General features: G+C 40.7%; 1 protein-coding gene across 1 annotated transcript in view; it reads right to left on the bottom strand.

The window, feature by feature from the left end:
- Positions 1-27,831, bottom strand: part of M1AP (meiosis 1 associated protein) — a 76,910-nt gene that overhangs the window by 10,492 nt on the left and 38,587 nt on the right. Inside the window, exons 4-6 of the mRNA XM_089922939.1 lie at positions 13,468-13,641; positions 9,433-9,595; positions 8,338-8,479 (exon numbers count right to left, since the gene is read on the bottom strand). Of these exons, the coding sequence (XP_089779065.1) occupies positions 8,338-8,479; positions 9,433-9,595; positions 13,468-13,641 (479 nt within the window). The remainder of the gene's footprint in view (positions 1-8,337; positions 8,480-9,432; positions 9,596-13,467; positions 13,642-27,831) is intronic.

Raw genomic sequence — 27,831 nt, 5'->3', positions numbered from 1 at the left:
CTTTTTTGTACAACCTATAACAAGTAAAGACATAGAATTAGCAATCAGAAAATTTTCCACAAAAATGTCAAGGCCTAGATGGCTTCACTGGTGAACTGTACCAAACCTTTAAAGAAATAACACTAATCCTTCAGAAATTCTTCCAAAAAAACAGAAGATAAAGGAACGCTTTGCAACTCATCTATAAGGCTAGTATTACCCTGATACTAAAACTAGAAAAAGACATCACAAGAAAATTACAGACAAATATCCCTTGTGAATATAGATGCAAAAATCCTCAACAACATACCAGCCAACCAAATCCAGTAATATATAAAAAGGATTATACGTAACAAGAGGGATTTATTCTAGGAATACAAGGTTAGCTTCATATCCAAAAATCAAACAATGTAATAATATAACATGTTAATAGACTAATGGACGAAACTACATAATCGTCTCAATAGATGCAGAAAAAGCATTTGATAAAATTCATGATAAAAACATTCAACAGGATGGAACTTCTTCACCCCAACAAAGGCCTCTACAAAAAACCTACAGCTAACATCATAAGTAGTGGTGAAAGACTGGGTGCCTTGCCCCTAAGATTAGGAGCAAGACAAAGATGTCTGCCCTTGTCACTTCTATTCAACAATACTGGAGGTGTATTGAAGACCAAAGGGCCATTTTCCACATTTTCTGGACTGTTAGCCCCCCTAGGATTATGAGGATGACCATAGGGAGGGGGAGAGGCACTCATAAAGATATTGAGTGTGTCAGCATCCTAGCACTTGGGGACTAATATTTTTAAAATTTGATTTAGAAAAATATAATAATGTGACATTTCTCACATCAGAGAGCCAAGGTGCATATTCCTACCATTTATCAGTTCTGTGAAGTTCAAAATAGATGTGGCAATAGGTACATGGGTGGGGAAGGGTCAAAAAGGATGAGCGGGGGCAGGCTATGGTGGGGGGCAGGAAAAGCTTCAGAGTGAAAGTATTTAAGCAGAATCTGGAAAAAAATTAAAAATTTGTCAGGTTCATAGAGGCAAGGGGAAGGGCTCAGCATGAAAAAGGGTGTGGCTGTGTGAAGCAGTTTAGCATCTTTGGGGAACATTTAGTAATTTATTAGTGTGGCTGAAGTGGAGGATAGAAGGGGCATGGTGAAAGATGAAGCAAGAGAAACAGACAAGGCTGGGTCACAAGAATCCCACTGACGTCGTGCTATCCTGCTATTCTAGCCCCGTCTGTATCCCCTGGAGGCTGTATATGCTAACTTCATTCTGATCACTTTTTAAAAAATAGCTCCTGGGACTTCCCTGGTGGCACAGTGGTTAAGAATCCGCCTGCCAATGCAGGGGACACGGGTTCAACCCCTGGTCTAGGAAGATACCACATGCTGCAGAGCAACTAAGCCTGTGCTCCACAACTACTGAGCCTGTGCTCTAGAGCCTGTGAGCCACAACTACTGAGCCTGCATGCTGCAACTACTGAAGCCCACACGCCTAGAGCCTGTGCTCCGCAACAAGAGAAGCAACTGCAATGAGAAGCCTACGCACCGCAACGAAGAGCAGCCCCCGCTCGCCGCAACTAGAGAAAGCCCGCATGCAGCAACTAAGACCCAATGCAGCCATAAATAAATAAATAAATTTATTAAAAAAAAATGGCTCCTGACCTGCCATCACCCCACTCTCAGCTTGGATTCTTGCTCTTGACTCTTCGCCTAATATAACCAAGGAATTTCCATTTCCCCACCCATTTACAGCCCAACCAGGTCATTGCCTATGTACTTAGACTCCTGCTGGGCATATCTTGGCTTGAATCCTGTCACTTCTGTGGCCAATTAGGGCAGACATAGCCCGTAAAACTCTGGAACGTGTCTCCAGAAACTCTGACATTTTAAGTATGAAACTGAAAGATCTAGGTGGTATTTTCATTTCTTTTCCTAGTTCAGACAGACATGACTTTGTAAGAGAAATGAGGATGTGAAAAGTGAGTCACTAGCTACATAACTGGGACTATGTAGTAGGGTTTGGTAATTGAAATGATGTTTTCCTGGTGATGAATAAATACATCTAATAAATACTTGGAAAAATTATATATATAATTCCCTACCACATTCCACAAAGTAGTTATCCAAGTTTAGAAAAAGGCAACAACAAAAAATATAAAATAAACAATTAGGGGGATTAGGCAAAGGAAAAATAAGGGTAGGGTGATAACAGAGCCAAGATTAGATAAGATCATAAAAATGCAAACCACCCATTTTTGCCAGAAGCTATGCTTATACATACTTGTAAGAAAACCCAGGAACCTGAAAATGAGAACATGGTGGAACCAGCCAACTAACTGAGGGTAAACCAGAAAAATGTATTATAGGCCGTCTAGCCAGATAAAGGATGCAAAAGGGAATAAATGAACATTTAATAACCATCAACCTCTACAGTTGAGTGGGTTGGAATGGCCAGAGGCAGACTGGTTTTCCTGCCTAGAATAACTAGCAAAGCTGAAAAATATACAGAAACCATTTGTCTGAAGGCAGTGAGAAGGTGCTGAAACAATAAAAGTGAGAGATGGCTCCGTCTCTGGAGAAGGAAGAATTCAGAGAGGTGAGGGAGGTACTGCAATTGCTTTTATCCTGAGGGCATATGTTTCTTCTGAGTTGGAGGGAGTGGCGGTGGGAGCTGAGAATCTAGGATTTGTACCTCCTGAGGCACTTGTAAGGGAACAGAGAAACTACCAGAACTTTCTGGTGGAGACTTGGAAGGGGTAAGATAGGTGTTCAAGCCAACTTCTCACTCAGCACATTTGCCAAATACTGGGGCTGCATGGAGCAGAGGACAAAAACACCGAAGGAGAAAACCTCTAGAAGTAGAGCATTTTAGCAGACTTGGGAAAGAGTGATTAGAGTTGGGATCGTCCAAGGGGAGGGGATACACATTATAGACCAGGTTTTCAGTGGAAAATCCTAGAGGGCAAAGAGCAAACCAGGGGTAGATTGAGCCTTAGCAGGACTGCAGTCCAACCTCGACTCAGCATAGCTCCTGAGTGGAAAAGGATGAATTGCCAACACTCTATCTGCTTAGTGCAGGGCAGGACGAACCCTCTCAGAAGAGGCCAACACCAAGTGGAGCCTCTACAATTTATTTAGACACAATGAGTATCTTTCACCAAAATATTACTGGGTTCATCAAAAGACGGGACCACAGTCTGAAAACCAAATGAAGACACAGACGATAGAAACAAGGCCACAGGTGATCCAAGTGCTGAGGTTAGCAAAGTACCTTAAAATAACTATGATTAGTTTGTTCACAAAAATAGGTGAAAATATGGAGAATTTCTCCAGAGAATTAGAATCCATAAAAAATAAACAAATGGAATTTGTAGAACTACTAACCAACCATTATGTACAAATCATATGCCAGATGTATGCTACGTGCTTTACACATGTAATATTACTTAATCATCTTAAAGACAACGTGAGGTATATTTTACGTGAGGTATATCTGTTTTACATGTGAAAGGGACAAGGGTTACTAATATGTTTGTCATGCACCTTCTCCCTTTTTTTCCTTCTCTCCCACTCCACTTTTTCTCATGAAAGGAGAAGCTGTGTGGGTTCTATTCCTGGATATTTTAAATAGGTGGAGAGAGACAGGACCTAAGAGGGAGGGGATTATGTCAGAGAGGCTAAGTTAATCTATATAATATATATATATACATATACATACATATATATATATATATATATGGCTGAGAGAGGAAGAAGATAGAGGAACAGGGACTGGGGATACAGACAGAGTTTTAGTTTTTGGGTGTGCGTGTGTGTGAAAGGCTCTTGGAACATCTCCAGGTTAGATATGATCGAGGAGTAGAGGAAGAAAATTTGAAAAATGTCATTGTGGGTAATGAACTATTTCCTCTTTGGCGTTCTTGGAAAGCACACATAAGTTAATTTTAAAATTACTTTTTGTCCTCTGGGCAGTGCTTCTTTACATGCCATTTATATAGAGACAAAACCACATGGGACCACTAGATTTGTTAGGGTTACAAATAGATAAATACACTGAGGCTTAGAGAGGTTAAGTATATGGCCTAACTTCACACAACTGGGAAATAATGAAGCTGTCAGGAACCTAGGACCATCTGAGCCCAAAGCCCATGCTTTTCTCAGACAATATGAATTACACTTTACCACAACAGGTTAGAAAACTGCCTGGCCTTGACTCCCAACAAAGAGAGATAACAAAGGGACAGTTTCTACTCTAAACCTAAATTTGACTAAGCCTGAGGAATTAGTTGGTAAAATGGGGAAGTGGTAGAAATTTCAGGAAAAGGCAACCACGTTTTCCTGGATTCTGGGTAGGCAAATTTATATCATAGACTTTAACCAAAATCATAGGATCATATATTTAAAAACTAATTGAAATATGCTTGGCCCCCAAAAGAAATAGAACACACAAAGCTCTAGTGATAAATATAGGCATCCAGAAAGGCCTCATTGCAGAAGCACCATTTGAGCTGGGTCCTTCAGAATGAGGTAGGATTTGAACAGATGGAGATAGGAGAAGGGACAACATGAAAAAAAGTTCAAAGGTAGGGCAATTTAAAGTTTGTATATTAATTTGGTTGCACTGTATGATACAGGAAGGGGAATAATGGGAGACAAGGATGGAGTTTGAATACCTGCCTAAGGAATATACACTTTAAGTATGATTAATAGTAAGCCACAAAATAGCTTTAAGCTGAAGAGTGCTGTGTTTCAAGAACATTAATCTGGTTGCAGATTGGAAAATGGATTGGGAAGGGGAAACACTAAAAGCATTGAGACAAGTTAAGAGATTATTGCAATATTAAAGGAAAGAGGGAAAATGAGGGAAATATAAATTAAAGGAAAGAGCGGAAAGAATACATACAGTAGATGCTATGGGGTTAGAGCAGGCAAGACTTAAGTCACTGGGTGAGCCACATGTGATAGGGTAATGCTTCAAGAAGATTAATCTGGTCTAATGAACAGGGCAAATTAGAAGAGGGAGAGATCGGAGGTAGGGAAGCTAATTAGGAGTTTCTGAAGAAGTCTTGGTGAGAACAAGCAGCAGGAATGGGAAGGAAAGGACAGTTACAACTTATGAGAAAAAATTTGATATGACTTAGTAATGAAGTGGGTGTAAAGGGAGAGAAGGCTGAAAGTGACTGAGGTTACAAGCCTGGGTGAGTAGACAACGGTGGTGCTGCTATAAACAGAAAGACAGAAGTTAGAATGAGAAGTTAGCTGGAGGGGAAACAGGACAATGAGAAACAGAAGTCAAGAGTAAACTGATTATATCAGATTTTCAAAGAACATGTGAAAGAGGTGTAAGAAAGAATATAAAACCAAGGATGGACTTAAAGAAGTGCTGAAAACTTGTAAAAATAGGATCTGGAAGGTTAAAACGCTAAATAAGTCTTGTCACATAGTGGGGACTCCAAAAATATTTGTTGTTGAATGAATGAACTGAAGCTTGTGAAGAATTCTTCCCTCCATAACACACCACCTTTCAGGCTTTTTGCTGCTTGGAGATGTCAAGTGAGAAGCAAGAAGGAAGAGCCATTCAAACACGATTTTGCTTCTTCCTTTTCTAGGAAAGGAGAGTGGTCTTTGATCCGGTTGAGGTGAAACACAAGAAGCACAAGATGGGTAAGGAGCTACTACTACAAGTACCTAGTACTAGTTTAAGTGAATTCAAGTCCAGTGGTGTACAGAAGCTTGGGGTGCTAAGTGAAGGGAGAAGAATTAGCCTCAGTGTTGTGATCTGTGTTTATCTGGCTACACCTGGAGTAGGAATTTAGCCAAGGAGTTAAAAGTATGAGATATATAGTCAACAGAACTACATTCAACTACATTCTGACTTGGCCACTTCAGTGGCTGTGTGACCTTTGGTAAGTCACTTGATCTCTTTAGACTTCAGTCTTCTCCATCTGTAAAAATGGGGACAACAATCTATCTCACAGAATTATTGTGAGAATCAAATGAGGTAAAGTATGCAAAGCACTTGGTTAAGTGACTAGCTCTTAGTAAGTGCTACTGAAAATGGGTATCTTATTAGACATGGGTCAACCACATACTTGTGAGTTTCCATGAGAGGAGTGATAAAGAAGAGGTCTCTTTGGCCCCTACAGCTGTACCTGGCCTGTAGTGCTCAATAAATTTTTGTTGAATAAATAAATAAATACAGATTCTCAAACCCCAAGTTCAGAGACAGAGAGACTCTGATCTCATATAATATAAGCCAGGATGGAAGAGAATACTCTTTCCCATCCTTACTATAAACTATCATGGCTACATAATATATAGCCATAATAGTTTATAGTACATACTGTAAACTATTATGGTTCATTGTTTGGCTGAATTATTGTTCCTCTAACTTTTCCCCTATTTCAATTTAACCATTCCTCTATTTAGGACATTTAAATTGTTTCCAGTTTCTTACCATTGTAAATAACACTGAGATAAACATGCTGGTGCCTATATCTTTGCTCCCTTTTCTCATTGTTCTCTTGGGCTATATTCCCAGTAGTGGAATTGAAGTGTTGAAGGGTACCACTTTCCAGAAAACTTACACTCCCTCTAGCAGTGTATTAAAATGCAACTGTTTAAAATATCATGTACTATAAGAATGCACTGGGCTTCCCTGGTGGCACGGTGGTTAAGAGTCCGCCTGCCGATGCAGGGGACGCGGGTTCGTGCCTCAGTCCGGGAGGATCCCGCATGCCACGGAGCGGCTGGGCCCGTGGGCCATGGCCGCTGAGCCTGCGTGTCCGGAGCCTGTGCTCCGCAACGGGATGAGAGGCCCGCGTACCGCAAAAAAAAAAAAAAAAAAAAAATGTACTGAAGCCCCATGAGAGCAATTTCTCCCGAGTAGATCTCCCAAGATCCTGAGGAATTGGGTAGAGTATAGTAAATGGAGCTCTTGGGCTTTAACAGTTAGGAGGTATCTGTTGTCTCTGCTCTGCAAAGACAGGAGATGGGTGTTCTTCAGATAGGAAACAGGAACTCAGTGGGTGGACCTAAAAGGGAGTGTGGGCTTTGAAACAGGAAAAAAGAAGTCTGCTTCTGATAGTGAAAGGGACACATTACTGTGTTGTCTTGATCTCTCATATCCTACTGGGTCAAACTGCTATTCTATATCCACTTAGCAGTTATACACATCCTTGAATTGTATTTGCAATTGTTTTATTTTGCTTTCTAGGTGTTGTATTACTGTTTCATGTATATGCTCTTTTAGTTTTTTCATTTCAGGAAATGGTAAATCAGAAACCAGGCAGTTATTTGATACTTTGCTATTCCTCACTCCCTACATCCAATCCTTCACATGCTCTCTTTCTCTAAAATATTTAATTGGTTTACTTTTCTCATCTTGACTTCCAACATCCAAGTCCAAGCCACAATCATCTCTTGCCTAGACTACTGCAGTGCCCTCCTACCTCATTTTCTTGTTTTCATTTTTCTTCTGAAAGTTCATTTCCAAATTTTGGCACAATTAATTGTTTAAAAACTTAAATAGATGATGTCATTTCTAATGATTTCTTTTTGTACGTAAAGTCCCACGTCGTTTTTGGACTACAAATCTTTGTATGATTTGACCCCTGCTCACGTTTGGCTCCTCACCTTTTGGCTCTCTTGGTCCTCGCTCTTTTTGTTTCAGTCACAATGGTCATTCCACTCTTGATTTGAGGATCAGCTCTTTCCGGCCTTTGGGTCTTTGCACATGCCTTTCCCTGCACCTGGAATGCTCTTCCTGCCACCCTTCACCTAGCTAATTCCCATTCACGTGGCAGATCTCAGTTTAATTGTCGCTTTCACAGAGAGGCTCTCTTACAGCAACCTATTATTTTCCCTCATAAACTTCTCACAATTAAGAATATACATATTTAATTCTGTCTCTTTCATTAGAAAGTTTCTTGAGACCATAGATAATGTCTATCATGAGACTGAATATCTAGGGCTTAGCACAATGTCTGGCACAGACTAAGTGCTCTTCATTGAAATAAACCATAATGTCCAGCACAGCGACAGGAAGAAAATAGGGTTTAAAATATAGTTACTTAAGGAAAATTCCCTGTTGCCATTTAAATGTACAAAATCAGGGATTTTCAAGTTTAGTGTCATATAACTGAGTTCAGGAATTATTCTCTATAGCGTGAAAGCAACAAAGGCAAGTCATATTTAATCCACATTTCAGAGTACGTCCAGTTTTCCCCTGTGCTCTGGAAGGCTGGGACAGGTTTGGGATCAGGGTAGGATTAATTAGCTGCTTCTCTGTGTTGGGTACTTTAACACTCTTCCTCTTCTTCACTGGGTGACATGGGGACTCACCAGTAGGCTGTGACACAAAGCATGGAAATGCTGCTGATTTGTTTCCAGCTCATCCCATTCCAGCTGCCAACAGCTTGTGGGTCTGAGGATGAAGGGGAGTCCATATGTCAATGATTCACAGACCCCACTGGATTTTAGAGCCCTGGGAAGAGACAATGGCAGCGAAAGTCTCCTCAGAGATATCCAGAGCCTTGACGCAGATCCACTTAAATTTAGCTTAAGTATAAGACCCTATTGTGAAATCCTTTAGGTTAGGGCCTGTGAATTATTCACCTTAGTATGGCTAGCACCTATCAGGGTATGTCGCACACGGCAGAGTCTCAAAGCCTGTTAATCAATGAATGGAGCAGCCATCATGAGGCCTCAAGACTCTGATGGATATTTCCTCTCCTGAGCTCATTCTGTCCCATTCATTCCTGCTGCAGCGACTACATTACACAATAGTATGCTAAAAGTCTGCATCCCAGGCCTAGTTCTTCTGTGGCAAGGTGCTGACAGAAGACACATTTAAGAAGAGGGTACGTTTAAGAAGGTTCCCCAGCAGTATCCATGGTCACAAATCCATGGACAAGCTTACTCAGATAACTGTACATGGCTACTGTGATAGGAACTAGGAAGCAGTAAAAATGGTCTTTGCCATCATTGCTAATTCCACCCTGGAACTGATTCTTCTGGAAACAGGAATTCTAGTACTTAAAGAAATGGGAAGGTGGGGTAGATCCCATGTGTCACTTGCTCCTTGAAGGTCAGATCTCTGTCATGATGGTATTCAATAAACATTTACTGAAGGGATAAACATTGTTCTGCTGATCTTTTTTTTTTTTCCTCTGCATTCTCAGAGACTATATGGATTTCCAGTCCTCATCCAGACTTCAGAATACCCTACTGAGGCACATCTTCCACAATCTCCTCATTCATCTCCACATACTAAGTAGCCTGACCTTACTCTTTTATGCTCATACCTGTAGTTGCTGCTTTGGAACTGACTCCCTGCTGCCTGACACTTGGGGATGCCCTTTACCTCTGTTCTTCCTAGCTGTGGAACCAATAAGAATAAATATTTGCATGGATGGGAGAGGTTCTCTTGGGCCATACTTGATCACCCGGAGCTTGTAACGAGAGGCTGATGACTGGGAAACCATCTGGTAGAGGGTGCTGAAGTCTCCTTTGGGGTCATCCATTCTCAAGGAGCCATCAGCTGTTCCAGGGAGCAGGGATGGGCTGAGAAGTCGCTCTTGGAGATCACATTTCAGGCACACTACAATCAAAACGGCATTGGGGGAGAGATTGTTTATCACAGGTTACTTCAGGTTATACGATTAAGAGAGAACATCTGCCACCCAATTCCACCTCCACCCAGCAAGTAGGGTTGGGAGGAGGCCAGGGAGTGACAGAGGAAAGTACAGCTGGTTTGGGAAGGGAGAGCAAGTCTGGAACAGTATTGCTCTACACAACAGGTAACTTATTTTCTGGTTGTGGCATGATTTTTTTCTTATTTTACTTCTGGGCTGGCTGAGCAGTTGTCTCATAGTGAGAGATCTGGCTTGTGATCGAGTCTGAGAGGAACGTGTGTCCTCTGCGGAGGAGGCGGCTAACACTGAAATATGCAGGGCCTTTTGGCAATCACAGAAGGAAATTTTGCCCCTCCTGCTTCCCTGTGGCTAAGCTTTGGCAAGACTGCAGGTCAGATGAAGGAAGAACAGGAAAGCAGAAGTCAGGCAGTCAGCTGACAGCTACTGCTTCTCTGTGAGCTCTTCTAGGGACATTCAAGGGAGGGAGAGGAATAACTTCCTGAAATAGTTTATTTTTTAATTCCCCAAGTGAATAGAATCTTCTGGGCCTTGGAACATGATTGCGGCACCAGACAACAGTTCTGAGGGGGCTTCAACTAACTGTGTATGGGTTATTCATCTGCTTCTGTATTAAGCTTTTGCTCCAGCAGGTACATTCACATGTCACAGTGTACAATGTTCTGTGGCACTAGATTTGAATCCTTGATATTATGAAGGTTTTAAATAAAATGTATATTGGGTTTAAATACTGTTAACAAACTATGAATGTATGAGTGCTGCATACTCGTGAGAAGGCTAGTAGTTGATGCCAGTGATGTATGAAATGACTGTAGTAACTGCAACATGAGGTAAAAATGAAAGTAGAAATAATGTAGAAAAAATAGGATGCCAGAATAGATGTCAGATCTAGCTGGCCCTCCTGGGCCTAGCAATCAGACCTAGACATCAGTTCTGGGTGAGACAGCTCTTGGCCAGGTGTGTCCTAGAGCCCAGGAAGTGCAGGAGGGACTTTGCCTAGGACTTCAGCTTCCCCTCGTTTCCTCTGTGCCTGACTGCTCCATTATTGGGTCCCTGGGCTTTAGGACTAGATGGCTGTGCTCATCTGGCTTAGGTTCTCAACTCTGGTTGTAGTAAGAATCACCTAGTGAACTTGCAAATGGTACTGATGTCTGGCCCCTACCTCACACCAATGAATTGGGATCTCTGGGGATGGAGCTGATATTGGTATTTTAAAAAGTTCCTCGGGCTTCCCTGGTGGCGCAGTGGTTGACAGTCCGCCTGCCGATGGAGGGGACGCGGGTTCGTGCCCCAGTCCAGGAAGATCCCACATGCCCCTCACGTGATTCTTACTGTAGCCAGGGATGAGAACTACTGGAGTTGTAGTCTCAGCAATGTTCCAAAGCTGGGAAAAATGTTTTACCAGGGCTAGAGTCTAGAACCAGGTATGCTTCTCACCACTCAGACTCAGGTGCAGAGGTGGCAGACCCCCAAACCCAAGATATGGGAAAAGACACTCAGCTGAGGTAGACTATGCACCGTGAGGAAGATGCCTCTGAGGGAAGCACCTAGAGAGTGGGTGAAGGGCCCGAGGCAGCTACAGAAGCAGGTGGTGTTGGGTGGAGAACTTTGTAAGGAGCAGTCAAAGTGAATATCTGAGGAGCAATCCTCAAAAGATTCTATAGTAGGAGAGCTCAGTGTTTTTGTTTTATTTTTTTGTAGGGAACCACATTTCCAGAAATCTACATATGGGGCAATGCATCAGTTTTGTAAATAATGGATAACTATGATATGGTCTTTATTGTGCTTGTTTAAACTCTCATGTGGGTCACACCCACCCCAGAGGAGGCCTACTTTCTCTGGACCTCATTCCAACTTATGCCTGAGCATCTGGATTCCAGTGAAGACCTCCTCAGCACAAGAGTCTGGATCTAAGTTCTACCACCCATTCTTAAGACCTGTGGTTTCCAAAAAATAATTGCAGATGGAGATCAACATTCTGGCTCTGACCCTGGTGCTGAAAGCCATGGAACAAGGGAGGGCAAAGCAGAGAAATTCTCAACACTACCATGGGCAAATGCCATGCAACAGTAGAAGAAAGGCTGGCTGTAGGAGCTCCTGGCTTTGGATGGCCCCAGCCCTCCTAATGAGAGATGTGCCCAGCATGAGGCAGCCCCTTTGCTCAAAACTGCCCAGCATGAGGCAGGTTGCATAGTAGGAAAGGGCCCAGGCTCTGTAAGTGATAGACTTGAGTTTGATGAATGTCCTCGAGGCTGAGAGCAGTCAAATGTATAAAATATAGATTTCTAATCCTAAGGGTTAAGAATGGGATATGGAGTTGCCTGGCTTCAAATTCTGGCTTGAATATTAATTTTCTGTGCAGAAATGTTTAATTTCTCTGTCTCAGTTTTCTCATCTGTAAAACAGGGATAATATTATATTTATTCATTTTAAGACACATTTTTTTTCACTTACTAACAGCTCTATATATGTCTTGCAATCACCATCGACCAGACAGGTACTCTTAACCCTTACTTACTACTCTAATCTAAAAGAACTCTCTCGGTAAGAATAAAATAATATTTCTAAGTGACAAAAAAGCAATGTGTCACATTTAATTGGCATTGTTTTTCTTTCTCAGTGGTATATAAGATAACGGTGTATCTTATAATGGACAGCATCTTAGATTCAATGACATATGATAATAGTACCTGCACCATGTTGTTGTTATGAAGGTGAAAGGGGATGATGCAATGAAAGGAGTTAACATAGTGCTTGGGGAAAACAGATAAGAAGTGAGTAATTGGTACTGTTAGTCTCGGACAAAGTGCGTGGAATGGAGGTCCTGGGAAGAAAATTTTACACACAAAAGAAAGACAGTAAAATCAGGTTAAGTTGTTAAAGGCATCCCAGGCCCTAGATTGAAATGTGGGGGAGGGGGAGGGAGATTAAGCACCCAGTGGCTATCCCCAGAAAGAAAGGACCAATGTGTGTCCTCCCCTTTGGAGACGGAAGGACGTCTGTACCCATTTTTCTCATTGAGTTCCCATCCCTAAAGGGGAAGACAAAATTTAGTCTGTCCCCTTTGGAGCTGTGGCTGACTATACTGATGGGTCCATTTGCAGGCCCTGCCACCAGGTCCTAGGCCAAGTTTCAAAGGGGATGGAGACTAGAAATGGCTTTATCCCTACAATCTAGTGGGACCTGAATTAAGTAACACTGTCAGCCATAACAATATCCAGGACCTTGCTGACATGCCTGGAACACTGGTTTGACCTCTTGGTTTTCACAATTGCCAGAACATACTTTGTGAACATGGTCTAGGGCCACTGGTTGTACTCCCTGGGGCTTGCCTCTGTAGTTGCTTTAGTTCCCCTCAGTTTGGTGTCTCCCTATTGAGAAGACCTCTGTTTAATCATTTAATTTTGGTTCTTTTCCTCTCCTCACAGGCTCTATTGATATTGTCAAGGTACCAGCTTACCTGAAATTATAATGTCAATGATATCTGCTGCATCAAAAATGAAAACTTGAGAAAACATATGATTCATTGTGCTCTTATGTAGTGTAGCTGATGCCCTATTACTGAGGTGTTTAAGTCTTTACACTGAAACTAACTGGCCCTTGCTGTCTGGGCTTAATCAGGCTCAATTTTCTAACTGTGGTGGTTACTTTTTAGAAATTCTTTTCTTACTCCTCATGCTTACATGGAGAGCCTCATCCAATCCTCCTCCAATCCCTAAACCTCAGCTACTCTGTATTCTGATGACTTTCCAATCTAGAGTCCTAATCCTAGACTAGGATAATTATTATCTATATAATATGTCTTTTGCGGGGTGTGTACTTGGATTTTCTCTGGCTCTGGAAATGTCGCTGAAACTCCGTGAAGGAAGAAGAAGGTGGACATGTTCTTGGTCTGTTCCATTGTTATGCAGCCAGGCTTTGAAGAAAATCTCCATGCTGACAATATCATTGTCTATAGTCTGAAGGTCAATATCAGTTCCCAGGATAGAACTCTCTGCAGAAGAAAGGGAAACAGTGGTTAAAGTGTTTAATTACAAATTTTGAAAAATATAAAATATTAAATGCACCCATTTTTGGATCCATCAATTCCACCTCTAGATATCTAGCCTAGAGACGTTCTTGGACAGTACACAAAGAAACATATGCAAAGATGTTCAGTACAGCACTGTTGCGATAACAAATAATCAAAACCCCAAACAGGAAGCAATTCAAATACCCATCAATAGGGGAATGTTTAAATAAATTATGGCACAGACTGTGGAGTATTATACAGCTGTTAACAAAGTAAAGCTAAATGTACTGACATGGAAAGCTAGGAGATAGTAAGTGAATAAAGAAAGTTCTAGAACAGATGTATGGTATGGACCCATTTATATAATAATAAAACTATTAGCCTAAGTGCATACATATGTATGGAAATGTCTCTTACAAAGCTCTGGAAGGCTATTATCAAACTCTTAATAGTGGACAGGAAATAGGGCAGAGTTCTGAGATACATTCACTTTTTATTATTCATACTTCTATAGTGTTTGTATTTTATTGTATTCATGTATTTCTTGTACTGAATATTTTTAAAAACTCTAGAATACAAGAACAGCCAAAAATAATATAGGAATGCAAGTTAAATAGTTAACAAGGGGGACTTCAGTTTTATGCTGTTGTTTCACAGTGAAAATGTATTCAGTTATTATCTCTGTTATAAAAAAATAAATTTAAAAAAGACTAAAAGAAAAAAAGATGAATTCCTGAGCTCTACCTTCTGACACAGATTATACAAGTTTGCTATTGACATACTATATCTCACAAGTGTGATTAGCAGCCAAGAAGACAGGGATGGTCTGGTGGAGTATGATTTGACTCCAAATCTGAATCTCCAAATGAGAGTAGGTAGGTGGGGTAATGAGGCTTTGATGGTCTACTTCCTTCTTTAGGCAACACTAGCTCAGGAATTGGGATCTAGGTCTGGAGGTAAAGTTTGTCAGTAAAAGCCAAGTATAAGGTGATGGAGGAAGCACTGAGAGAGGAAATGAGACAAGAGCTGGAAAGAAACTGAAGAGGATCATGACTTTTTTTGCCTCACCATGAGGGACTCTCTGAAATACTTTTACAAAGGGCCTAAGAAAAGCCAGTTGCTCCAATGAATTAATTTCTATGTATGACTCATGGACCCCAAGGAGAAAGCTGGTTTATTTCTAGAACAACATTCCTGAGGACAAGTCTGCAGAGGTGGCAGACTCTCCACAGGAAACAAAGGGCTTCAGTCCAGCGTATTGGCACCCAAGCAGGGAAAGTGTGGTGAGACTTAAGTGACTTCATATTATATTTATCGACTTATTCTGTGGCTGAAAAGGGGCACCAAATGCATTTCTCTTTGACCAGTATAATTAAAACTGTACCATCGGCTGCTCTCGCCCTCTGTGATGGACCACATTCTGCCTATGGAATGTGTATCTCTCTAAATAAACTCTCTTTCACTTAAAAAAAAAAAAAAACCTCTACCATCTTCTGTGGATAGTTATGAGGGTTCATTAGCTTACTAGCTATTTCATTCATTGCATCAAGCAATAATATTAATTATGTACTACATAGAAGATGAAATAATATACAAAGGTATATGATATCTTTGCCTCAAGGAGTTTATAAAGCAACATTATTCTTGACCATTTCTCCTTAAAATCTCATCTGCTCTACTATGTTTTCAGGTACTACAGTGATAAATATGAAGTCATTGTCAAAGAAACGTTCCTCATGAGTGAAGAGAAATGTTCTTTTTAATAATGTGAAACTTATTGTGTCATAGGAAAAACAAGAAGTAATTTTTCTGAGCCTGGACTTCAACTTGAGTAAGAAGTATGGAAATGACTGAACAGCTTCTCTTCAGAGAGGCAAAATGGCTATTAAAGCATAAGGAGGCACATAAAGAACTAAATAAATGAAATTGAACAAAGGATCTCAAAGAGTAGAGAGGATAATATTGCTCCAAGTTCAAACAACAGAATTTTGGATAAGACAAACAAGTGTTTTTTTTTTCTCCCCAGGGAAAGGGTTGAAGATTAGAAATTCCTACCATGGGCAGTACATGGGGACAATAGCAAAGTTGAGAATCTGGAAATAAGAACAATAGGTGTTTCCTCAAATAATTAAACAATAAAATCAATACAGAGTGATGAGGTCTATGAAAAACAGTCACCTTAAAAAAGGAGAATGGGGATTTCCCTGGTGGCACAGTGGTTAAGAATCCGCCTGCCAATGCTGGGGACACGGGTTCGAGCCCTGGTCTGGGAAGATCCCACATGCTGTGGAGCAACTAAGCCCGTGCGCCACAACTACTGAAGCCCACGTGCCTAAAGCCCACGTACTGCAAGGAGGAGTAGTCCCCGCTCGCCACAACTGGAGAGAAAGCCTGAGCACAGCAACGAAGACCCAACGCAGCCAAAAATAAATTAATTTAAAAAAAACATATAAAGATTAAATAAATTAAAAAAAAAGGAGAATGGCTTACAGACCAGAGCAAGATTTGACTAGAGCCTATGGATGGTACTGGCTTATCCAAAGAATGCATGTGTCCATTAGAAGGGGAGAGGGTTGGCCAGAAATGGAGCACAGAGGAAGGGAGCAACAGCGGCAGGTGCTGGCAGCCATCATCCAAGCGTGGCTCAGAGGAGAGGGAGTGCTGGCTCAGTGAGGCATCCCGATGGCAGGATGTGTTTGTCAAGTTTCTGTTCTTCTTGGTGATTATAGTGGTTATGGTTCTTCCTCTAAAATATTCTGGCTAATACTTTAGTCTTGAGCTTGATAAGGTGACTCTATCTCTGAGAGGATGTTGATAAAATCAACTTTCTGATTCTGTAAAGCTGAAGAACCAGGCCTGAAACATGTTGCCTCTGTGAAGGAAAATGCCAATCTTCCCTGCAGACATTCCATCAATGTTGCTAAAGTTCGTTCCAACTTCTTTTTTCTCTTCCAGTTTTATTGAGATATAATCGACATATAGCACTGTGTAAGTTTAAAGTGTACAGTATAATGACTTGGCTTATGCACATCATGAAATGATTACCACAATAAGTTTAGTGAACATCTATCATCTCATAGATATAAAATTAAAGAAATACAAAAAAATTTTTTCTTGGAATGAGAACTCAGGATTTACTCTATAACAACTTCCATATATAATGTACAGCAGTGTTAATTATATTTATTATGTTGTACCTTACATCCCTAGTACTTATTTATCTTATAATTGGAATTTTGTACCTTTTGAACACCTTGATTCAATTCACCCTCCCCCACCCCCTGCCTCTGGTAACCACAAATCTGATCTCTTTTTCTATGAGTTTATTGGTTTTTGAAGTGAAATTGACTTACAACACTATGTTAGTTCCTGGTACACAACATAGTGATTTGATATTTCTATACATCCCCAAATGAACATCACGGTAAGTCTAGTTACCATCTGTCATCATACAAAGATATTACATAATTATTGACTATATTCCCCATACTGTACATTTGATACCCATGACTCATTTATTTTGTAATTGAAAGTTTGTACCTCTTACCCTCCCTCAGCTATTTCTCTGCTCTCCCTACTCTCCTCCCCTCTAGCAACCACCTGTTTGTTCTCTATATCTATGACTCTGTTTCTGTTTAGTTATGTTTGTTCATTTGTCTTGGTTTTTAGATTTCACATATAAGTGAAATCTGACAGTATTTGTCTTTCTCTGTCTGACTTATTTCACTTAGAATAATACCCTCTGGGTCCATCCATGTTGTTGCAAATGGCAAGATATCATTCTTTTTTTTTCTATGGCTGAGTAATATTCCATTGTGTATATATACCACATCTTCTTTATCCATTCATCTATTGATGGGCACTTAGGTTTCTTCCATATCTAGGCTACTGTAAATAGTGCTACAATGAACATAGGGGTGCATATATCTTTTCAAATTAGTGTTTTTTCTTTGAATAAGTACTCAGGAGTGGAACTGATGGATCATATGGTAGTTCTATTTTTAATTTTTTGAGGAAACTCCATACTGTTTTCCATAGTAGCTACACAAATTTACATTCCCACTAACAGTGCACGAGGGTTCCCTTTTTGCCACATCCTTGTCAACATTTATCATTTGCTGTCTTTTTGATAATAGCCATTCTGACAGGTGTGAAGTGATTGTGATATTGATTCGCATTTCCCTGATGATTAGTGATGCTGAGCATCTTTTCATGTGCCTGTTGACCTTCTGTATGTCTTCTTTGGAAAAATGTCTATCTAGGTCCCTTACCCATTTTTAAATTGGGTTGTTCATTTTTTAAAAAAAATTATTTATTTTATTTATTTATTTTTGGCTGTGTTGGGTCTTCATTGCTGTGCGCGGGCTTTCTCTAGTTGTGGCGAGTGGGGGCTACTCTTTGTTGTGGTGCACGGGCTTCTCATCTAGGTGGCTTCTCTTGTTGCGGAGCATGGGCTCTAGGCGCACGGGCTTCAGTAGTTGTGGCTCGCGGGCTCTAGAGTGGAGGCTCAGTTTTGGTGCATGTGGTTAGTTGCTCTATGGCATGTGGGATCTTCCCGGACCAGGGTTCGAGCCCGTGTCCCCTGCACTGGCAGACGGATTCTTAACCACTGCACCACCAGGGAAGCCCCGGGTTGTTCGTTTTTTGATGTTGAGTTGTATAGGTTCATTGTATATTTTGGATATTAACCCTTTTTCAGATACATCGTTTGCAAATATCTTCTCCCATTCAGTGGGCTGGCTTTTCATTTTGTCGATAGTTCCCTTCACTGTGCAAAAGCTTTTCAGTTTGTCGTAGTCCCGCTTGTTTATTTTTGCTTTGTTTCCCTTGCCTGAGGAGACATATTCAAAAAAATATTGCTAAGATTGATGCCAAAGAGCTTACTGCCTATGTTTTCTTCTGGAAGTTTTGTGGTCTCAGGTCTTACATTTAAGACTTTAATCCATTTTGAGTTTATTTTTGTATATGGTATGAGAGTTCTTTCCAACTTCTTAACCTACAGGTTCTTGGAAGAGCCACAGAGCAGAGCTTCTTCCTTTGAAAAAGTTCTCAGGTAATCGCCATAGAGGCGCTTTGCTTCAGATTTGAGGGGACCTTCTCACATTATCCAAGCTAAAGACTAATGTGTAAACCAGAACACTTTAGAGAGAGAACTTCTTTTCCGTATTCTCTGTCACTGGTCCAGGCAGTCATTTCCTTGTGCCTGGATTATGGCAGTAGCCTCTTAGCTGTCCCATCAACTCCATTCTTTCCCCTCTGGTACTTCTTACTACCAGTTAATTTTTCTAAAACATAGTTTCATCAGATCCTTCCTTTCCTAAAGAGCACATACTGCCTTCCTGCTGTCATCTTTATTCCCTTCACTCATTCTGTACCACTTGTTGCTACTCATTATTCCTCAAATACCCCCATTCTTCCCTTACTCTGTATGGCTCATATCAATACATTCCTCCTCTTCTCTACCTGTTGAGAACCTATCAACACCCCCACCCCTCCATCCCTCAGTTCAGCAGCTTGCAGAGAGCTGAAGATTAGCAAGTGCCTGTTGAGTTAAACAATTGCTCCCTCCTCCTCAGCTCTCATTACTTTTTCCTGTAACTCTTCTGCTTCAACTGAGCGTCTCCCTGCCACGTGACTTCCTTCCTTAGTGCTCTTATTACTCTTGTCAATCTATGGCCTGCAGCTCCTCCAGGTTCCAACTCAGAACTGACTTTGTCCAAGAAGTTATGCTTAATTATATCTTCCCTATTGGTTTTAATCAGTACCTCCTGGGTATCTGTGGACTCCATACAGGCAATACTAATTATACTTGTTACTTTGTTTCTCCTGAAGGGTTTTCTTAATTGTTTTTGAGTTTATGAAAGGTGATGGAATGTAGTGGAAAGACCAGGGTTTGAATTGTGGCTTGAAAGTTGTTAGCTATGTGACTTTGGGCAAAGTGGGGATAGCACAACCTATTTCATAGTTATAGGAGGCATAAGAAGTGAGATGATTACCTGCATGAATGGCATGCAGTAGGTCTAACAAATGGCATTTTCTTCCTTTTCTCTCATCAACAAAATGATTTGCTCTTATAGGAAAAGAATGCGCTTTCCTTTTTTAAAATTCTTTTTTTTCCAATCACTTATCTCGGTGACTTTCTCCCTGCCACCAACATACTTAAGAACATCAACACCTGGTCCTGTGTTCCTCACAAATATAACTAAATGTACTAAACCTGGGGAATGGGACGGAGACTTCTCAGACGTTGAAGAACAGCTTCCATATTGACTGGCTAGCAGGGACTGGTCACACTGTTATGAACTAGAAAGGTTACTGGAGTGAAGGTGGCGGCTCTGAGTGTCTGGGTGTTCCTGACAAAAGAAGGCCTAGTCTGTTGCAGTCTAGCTGCAGCCGGCATTCACATTCAGTTTTTGGACCTACCCTGCCTCCCTGTGGCCATAAGCAGTGACATCCTTCACTGAGCTAAGCTTTTCTGGAAGAGGCACAATAATGGGAAAGACTAAGAAAGCCTAAAGGTAGTAAGGTAATGCCTAAAGCAATCCTTTTCAGAAGTCAACCCTAAAATAGTGTTACACAATTGAAATGTGTTTAAAATGGGAGAATTTAACACTTTAACACATACTTACATATATAATGACTATATTTCTCTCTTGACATAGAATGTCTAAAGTAGAAGCCCAGGAAAATGATGCTCCTGGCCAGTCCTGCACATCCTCCTCAGTCCCACAAAGGTCTTGACCTATAGGCCAAACCTATTTCTTTCTATTTTTTATTTTTTTTTGCGGTACGCGGGCCTCTAGCTGTTGTGGCCTCTCCCGTTGCGGAGCACAGGCTCCGGACGCGCAAGCTCAGTGGCCATGGCTCACGGGCCCAGCCGCTCCGCGGCATGTGGGATCTTCCCAAACTGGGGCACGAACCCGTATCCCCTGCATCGGCAGGTGGACTCTCAACCACTGCGCCACCAGGGAAGCCCCCTATTTCTTTCTAAATGACCATCATGTCACCCGTCCTTGAGTGTTATGGATGGGCTTCAGGGGTTCTGGGAACCCCTGAAATTGTATACAATTTTGTCTATATGTGTATAGGTGTATTTTGGAGGGGTGGAGGAGGGGGATAGGACCTTAGCTTTTATCAGATTCTCAGAAGAGCTCTGTGACCCCAAAAATGTCAAGAACCACTACAGAAACTATATAATCATGGTACCTTAGCCTTCCTGGGTCAGTTTACAATCAGTGCTGTGTACTCTGTGAATACAGGGGTGGCTTCAGGATGTTAACAACTAGGATAAGTAATCAGAGCAGACAAAGTTGGCTCAGGAACAACTGTGCAGAGGCATTCAACCACTGTCTTAAAATCAATAACTGCAAGGGGATAGTCTTTGACAGCTCAAAATGTTAGGGGCAGTCTAGCTTGTCTTTCTGAGCTCATGTGCCTCATTTGTGGTGGTAATGATTGGACCCTGGGAAAAAGGAGAAGCCCCTTGAAAAGAGGTGGTAGGGGTAGTGGAGGTTAAGGCAGCGTGTCCTCTGCAGAGAAGTGAGCACAGGACTGACCAAGTGGTGATCATCTTCCTAGGGCCCCAGTCTATAAGTAGAAGTGTAATGAGATAGAGAAAATTTATTTCCCAGAACTATACCCTCCCAGGGAGACTACTGTTGCCATTCATTCATTCATTCACTTATTCATTCATTTAATTTGTCATTCAAATAATTATTTATTTAGTGCCTTCTATAAGCTAGGCACTGCTTGGTGTCAACAAAGAAAAAGACAAATTCTCTGCTTTCACCATTCTAGTGGGAGAACAGAAAATAAACAAATAAAACAGGAAACAATTACAGATAATAATAGGTAAGTATGAAGAAAAATAAATCAGGATAAGTGTGTGTGTGTGTGTGTGTGTGTGTGTACGTTTACCTTGGCTGGCCAGGGAAGAAGTATGCTCTAAGAAGGTAATAGTTGAGCAGAGACTTGAACCAAGTGAAGGACTGAATCATGAAAACATCTGTGGGAAGACTGTTCCTTATAAAGGAATCAGCAAGGTCAAAGGTCTTGAAGTGAGAATGAGCTTGGTATATTGGAGGAATAGCAAGAAGGCTAAAGCAGAAGGGAGGAAGTGAGGTCTGGCACAAACTGCTGGGGTGAAGGATGAGACCCCCACAAAGGAACACACTCATGTAACAACAGGTAGTCACTACACCTATTTCTAAGAAGGGTGGGTTCCATTACTGCAAGGCTTTGGCTCTGCTTAGGGAAGTGTGCAAGACTGGGCAGAACAGAGCCAGTACTCCTTTCCTTTCTCTTCCTCTTTGTAGCCTTTGGCTCCTAAACAATCGTTGAATTAGTATTTTAAAAATATTTGTTTGAAGGTATGCCGAACTATTAGCTTGTGTGGGATGCCCACGTCTCAGCCCAGGCCTCCCACACATGCTTTCCTGTTCTGTGGTGGTAGTGGGCAGTGGTGGAAAGACGGGAGAGGAATCTGGGAGTCCCATGAGCAGAACACAAGCAGAGATCCCTCAGCTTGTAGTGGACATGCCTCTTTTCCAGCCCTAGTCAGCTACCCAGAGAGTTTTATGATGGAGGGTCAAGGCGGTGCAGCCTAAGGTAGGCTAAAAAAAAAAAGGCTTGACTGTTAACTAAAGAATGAAATACTAATGATTCACGATGGATGATTTACATTATTGGAGACAAAATAGGGACCTGTGGGCACCTCTAGCTCTGAGACATGTCCTAACCTAATTCCAAATATTTCAGCCCTTAGTAAGAAGATGAATTAGGAAAGAAAATGTTCCCAGAGCAATTACTTTGGCTGGGAGAGTAATCTTCTCAGAATTGCTTTTTCTCAGGCCTGTGTGTTTCTAAGGGTGAAGAAGCCTGTGATTGGTGGTAGGGACTTCTCTAAGGGAGAAGCTGCACTGCATCCCCACACATCTGGAGCCGTGGGAGCAACATCCTGTGACAAGGAGTTGACAATATTCTCTGCCATCCAATCTTGCTTTTTTTTTTTTTTTTGGCCGAGCTGCATGGCTTCTTAGTTCCTGACCAGTGATTCAACCCGGGCCCCCTGCAGTGGAAGTGCAGAGTCCTAACCACTGGACCACCAGGGAATTCCCATCCAATCCTGCTTTGAGATGCCTGACTTGCCCTGCCCTGGCTAGCCCAAATAGAAAGGAGATCCTGCAGGTGCAGTAAAGAGGGTCTTGGTTATGGAAGGGTGTCTCTATGCCTGTGGATACCAGATGTAGCACCTTATCCACCTCTGCACCCTCAGCACTAGCACAGTGTCTGGAATGCAACAGGAGCTCAGTAAATGCTGCACTGCACAGAATAAACTAATCTTAGCCATTCTGCTCCTAACTTGCTCTGTGGCCTTAGACCAGTCACTTCATCTCTCTAAGCTCAATTTCTTCATCTGTGAAGTGGGAATGATAATAATACCTAGGCTTAGTGTTCATTTGAGTAGGAAATGATGACACCTGAAAGCACTTTGTAGACTTTAAAGCATCATGCAACTATAATGGATGAAAGATTAGAAAGCTGCCTCCCAGCTGTCTACACATGAACATTTTAGTTACTAAATGCCAGTGCCATTTCTTTCTTTCTTCTTTTTTTGGTGACATTTTTCTCTTAAATAACGTATATGGGGCTTCCCTGGTGGCGCAGTGGTTAAGAGTCCGCCTGCCGATGCAGGGGATACGGGTTCGTGCCCCGGTCCGGGAAGATCCCACATGCCGCGGAGCGGCTGGGCCCGTGAGCCATGGACGCTGAGCCTGCGCGTCCGGAGCCTGTGCTCCGCAACGGGAGAGGCCACAACAGTGAGAGGCCCGCGTACCGCAAAAAAAAAAAAAAAAAAAAAGTATATGATTCAAGGTGTAAGAAAAAATATTTTATCTATGGGTCTCAATTAGCTCTATTTTCATTTTACTGAGGAAAAAATGCAACCCACCTGCAAAAGGGGTTGATCACTACTGATTGAGATTTACCAAAATCTAAAGCATAGTTTGACCTGGGAAACACTATACATAGAAGGTATTTTAAAAGCCTTCTTTTCCTGCACAAACTAATTTACATATTCTTTAAGCAAAAAGCATTTAATGTAAATTGCAACGCAAATTAGAAAAGTGGACTGGGAAGAAGTGTTTTGATAGGCACTGAGGTGGGGAAGGAGAGTACGGAAATGGTTATTTAGGAAAAGGAGGAAGTGGGGCTAGGAAGGCATTAAATCTGTTGGTGAGGCCCTGAGAACTAGACCAAGGAATTTTGCCTCTTTAATGCCCAAACGAGCTGAGAGATCTACTCTGAGATGAAAACAAAAGTAGGAGGAACCAAGAAAGAATATAATACTTACTGGGGAGTTAGGTAGAGTAAGGAAATGTTAAAAAAAAAAAAAAGGCACAGAAACTGAAGAAAGTCCTAAAACATATCCTAAACAACAAAAATAAAAATCTAGAAAGACTGTATAACAGCTTTGTAATCCTGTATATATGTATGCATTTTTATATTGTTAGAGGTATATCTTCAGGGTATTGGATTTTTAGAAGTGGGAATGGTGAGTCAAAAGTAAATGCCTAAGTAGTTTTGTTAGATACTGCCAAATTCACCTCCAAATGTGTTGTACCACTGTGCATTCTACCGGCAATAAATGGAAATGTAGCCTCACCAACAGAATGTGTTGTCATACTTTTTAACTTTTGTTGATCTAAAGGTGGGAGATGGTATGTTGGTGTAGTCTTAGTTTTCATTTTTCTAATTATGAGTGAAGTTGAGCATATTTTTATATGTTTAAGGACCATTTAAAAATATGTTTTGAATTATCTGTTTATGTCTTTTGTCCATTTCTCTATAGGGTTTTTGGTCTTTTTTTAACCCTTGAATTTTTAAAAAAATAGATATTTATTGGAGTATAACTGCTTCACAATACTGTGTTAGTTTCTGTTGTACACCAAAGTGAATCAGCCATATGCATACATATGTCCCAATATCCCCTCTCTCTTGAGCCTCCCTCCCATCCTCCCTATCCCACCCCTCTAGGTCATTGCAAAGCATGGAACTGATCTCCCTGTGCTATGCTGCTGCTTCCCACTGGTTAACTATTTTACATTCGGTAGTGTATATATGTCGATGCTACTCTCACTTCGCCCCAGCTTCCCCCTCCCACCCCGTGTCCTCAAGTCCATTCTCTATGCCTATGTCTTTATTCCTGCCCTGGAACTAGGTTCATCAGTACCATTTTTTTTTCTTTTAGATTCCATATATATGCGTTAGCAGGAGGGTTCCCTTTTCACCACACCCTTTCCAGCATTTACTGTTTCTAGATTTTTTGATAATGGCCATTCTGACCAGTGTGAGGTGATACCTCATTGTAGTTTTGATTTGCATTTCTCTAATAATTAGTAATGTTGAGCATATTTTCATGTGCCTATTAGCCACCTGTATGTCTTTCTTGGTGAAATGTCTATTTAGGTCTTCCACCCAATTTTTAATTGGATTGTTTGTTTTTTTGATATTGAGCTCCATGTGATGTTTGTATATTTTGGAGATAAATCCTTTGTTCATTGTTTCATTTGCAAATATTTTCTCCCATTCTGAGGGTTCTCTTTTTGTCTTGTTTATTGTTTCCCTTGCTGTGCAAAAGCTTTTAAGTTTAATTAAGTCCCATTTTGATTATTTTTCTTTTAATTTCCATTACTCTAGGAGGTGGGTGAAAAAAGATCTTGCTGTGGTTTATGTCAAAGAGTGTTTTTCCTATGTTTTCCTCTAAGAGTTTTATAGTGTCTGGTCTTATATTTAAGACTTTAATCCATTTGGAGTTTATTTTTGTGTATGGTGTTAGGTAGTGTTCTAATTTCATTCATTTACATGTAGCTGTCCAGCTTTCCCAGCACCACTTATTGAAGAGGCTGTCTTTTCTCCATTGTATGTTCTTGCCTCCTTTGTTGTAAATTAGGTGATATGTGCGTGGGTTTATCTCTGGGCATTCTATCCTGTACCATTGATCTGTATTTCTGTTTTTGTGCCAGTACCATACTGTCTTGATTACTGTAGCTTTGTGGTATAGTTTGAAGTCAGGAGCCTGATTCCTCCAGCTCTGTTTTTCTTTCTCAAGATTGTTTGGCTACTCGGGGTCTTTTGTGTTTCCATATGAATTGTAAAATTTTTTGTTCTAATTCTGTGAAGAATGCCATTGGTAGTTTGATAGGGATTGCATTGAATCTGTAGATTGCTTTGGGTAGTACAGTCTTTTTCACAATATTTATTCTTCCAATCCAAGAACATGGTATATTTCTCCATCTGTTTATGTCATCTTTGATTTCTTTCATCAGTGTTTTATAGTTTTCTGAGTACAAGTCTTTTACCTCTTTAGGGAGGTTTATTCCTAGGTATTTTATTCTTTTAGTTGCAATGGTAAATGGGATTGTTTCCTTAATTTCTCTTTCTGATTTTTCATTGTTAGTGTATAGGAATGCAAGAGATTTCTGTGCATTAATTTTGTATCCTGCAACTTTACCAAATTCATTGATTAGCTCTAGTAGTTTTCTGGTGGCATCTTTAGGATTTTCTATATACATATTTGTCTTTTTTCCCCCTGAGATATAAATTGCAAACACTTTCTCCTAGTTTTTCAGTTGTCTTTTGACTTTGTTTATGGTGATCTTTGCCATGCCTAAGATTTTTATTTTTACATAATGAATTTTTTGTAGTTAAATAAATTATTGCACCTGGATTTTGAGTCATAGGTAGAAAACCTTTCCCTATGCTGAGATTATAAAAAACTTCACCAAGGTTTTCTTTAACTATTTTAAAAATGTCATTCTTTACATTTATGTCCCTGATCCATTTAGAATATTGTCTAGATGGCTAACCACTTGACCCAGACCATTTGTGAACCATCTTTGCTCTAGTGATTTGTCACCTTCATTCTACACTAAATTTATATATGTACTTGTGTCTATTTTTGGCCACAATCAATATTTGTACTGTGCTAACTAGTGCTCTAGTGCTAGGTATATGATAGGCATGATTTCAGATAGAGAAGCAGCCAGATTGTCCTAAGGTTGGGTGGGGAGCAATATAAGTCATCTGCCAAGTAAAGCAGGGGTGTGTTTGTTTCTGAGTGTCAGGGGATGAGGGGGAAAGAAGAGGAGGAATGAAGAGTTGGGATTTAATTAGAAGAACTTCTTTTAAGTCATAATCTCCTAAAGACACAGAGAGAAATGATGAAAAACTTGACCTTATTAACCTGAACAGAAGATGTAAAAAGAGGTAAAAAGAAAGAACCAAACTGATCAAGAGTGAATAAGGGCCTTCCAATCTGGTTAGGTTCCAGTACCTAACAAATTGATCTTCCTGTAAATAACAGACAAACTCTGGATAGTATTAAAAAACAAAACAAAACAAAATAATTACCTGAGGGCTCTTGAGACTGAACAAAGATAGGTTTGTGAGGGGAGTTGAAACTTGGAGTAAGTGACCAGCAAGGAATGAGTTCCCCATTTTTTGCACCTTTGCCCTGAGGGTAGTCTCGATCACAGCTGTGTGGGGGCAACAAAAGCTTCAACAGAAAGCCCTCTGTCTTTCACTGGCATGGTATACCAGGGGAAGCAGCCTGGGGCAACCAGAGCCCCTGGAGAGCGAGGAATAAATCCAAGGAAGGAGAAAGCCAGAGCCAGAGAGCCTTAAATTATGTATTTAAACTCAGTCCAGGCACCTAGCTGAACCTAGGTGGGACAAACTGAAAGCAGTTCATAGTTTAGGCTTAAAGAATGAAACTGAGATTTGAGTGAGGGGCCTACTACAGGCCATGAAATGTTGCAGTTTGAGTCTAACAAAGTTAATTGTCTGCTAAAACAAATACTTTTCAGAGTAATACAATAGATTCCAGAGTCTATACAATATAATATTCAGAAAATACAATCCAAATGTTTTTGGCATACAGAGTCAGAAAATATGGCCCAATTTCAGAGGAAAAATACAGTCCACAGATGCAAACCCCAAGACGACAAAGATGTTAGAGTTAACAGACAAGGACTTTAAAGCAGCATAATTAAAATTATGGTCATAAGGAATGGAAAATATGTTCATAATGAATGAAAAGATAGGAAATATCAACAGAGAAATAGAAAATATAAAAAAGTACCAAATGGAAATTTTAGAACTGAAAAGTACAAT

The sequence above is a fragment of the Delphinapterus leucas genome, chromosome 13 (genome assembly GCF_059928025.1).
Source record: "Delphinapterus leucas isolate spDelLeu-1000000601 "Yukka" chromosome 13, BTC_Dleu_Yukka2, whole genome shotgun sequence".
Lineage (NCBI taxonomy): Eukaryota > Metazoa > Chordata > Mammalia > Artiodactyla > Monodontidae > Delphinapterus > Delphinapterus leucas.
Note: the sequence above shows the minus strand (reverse complement) of the source record. Positions and strands in the feature narration are given on the sequence as shown.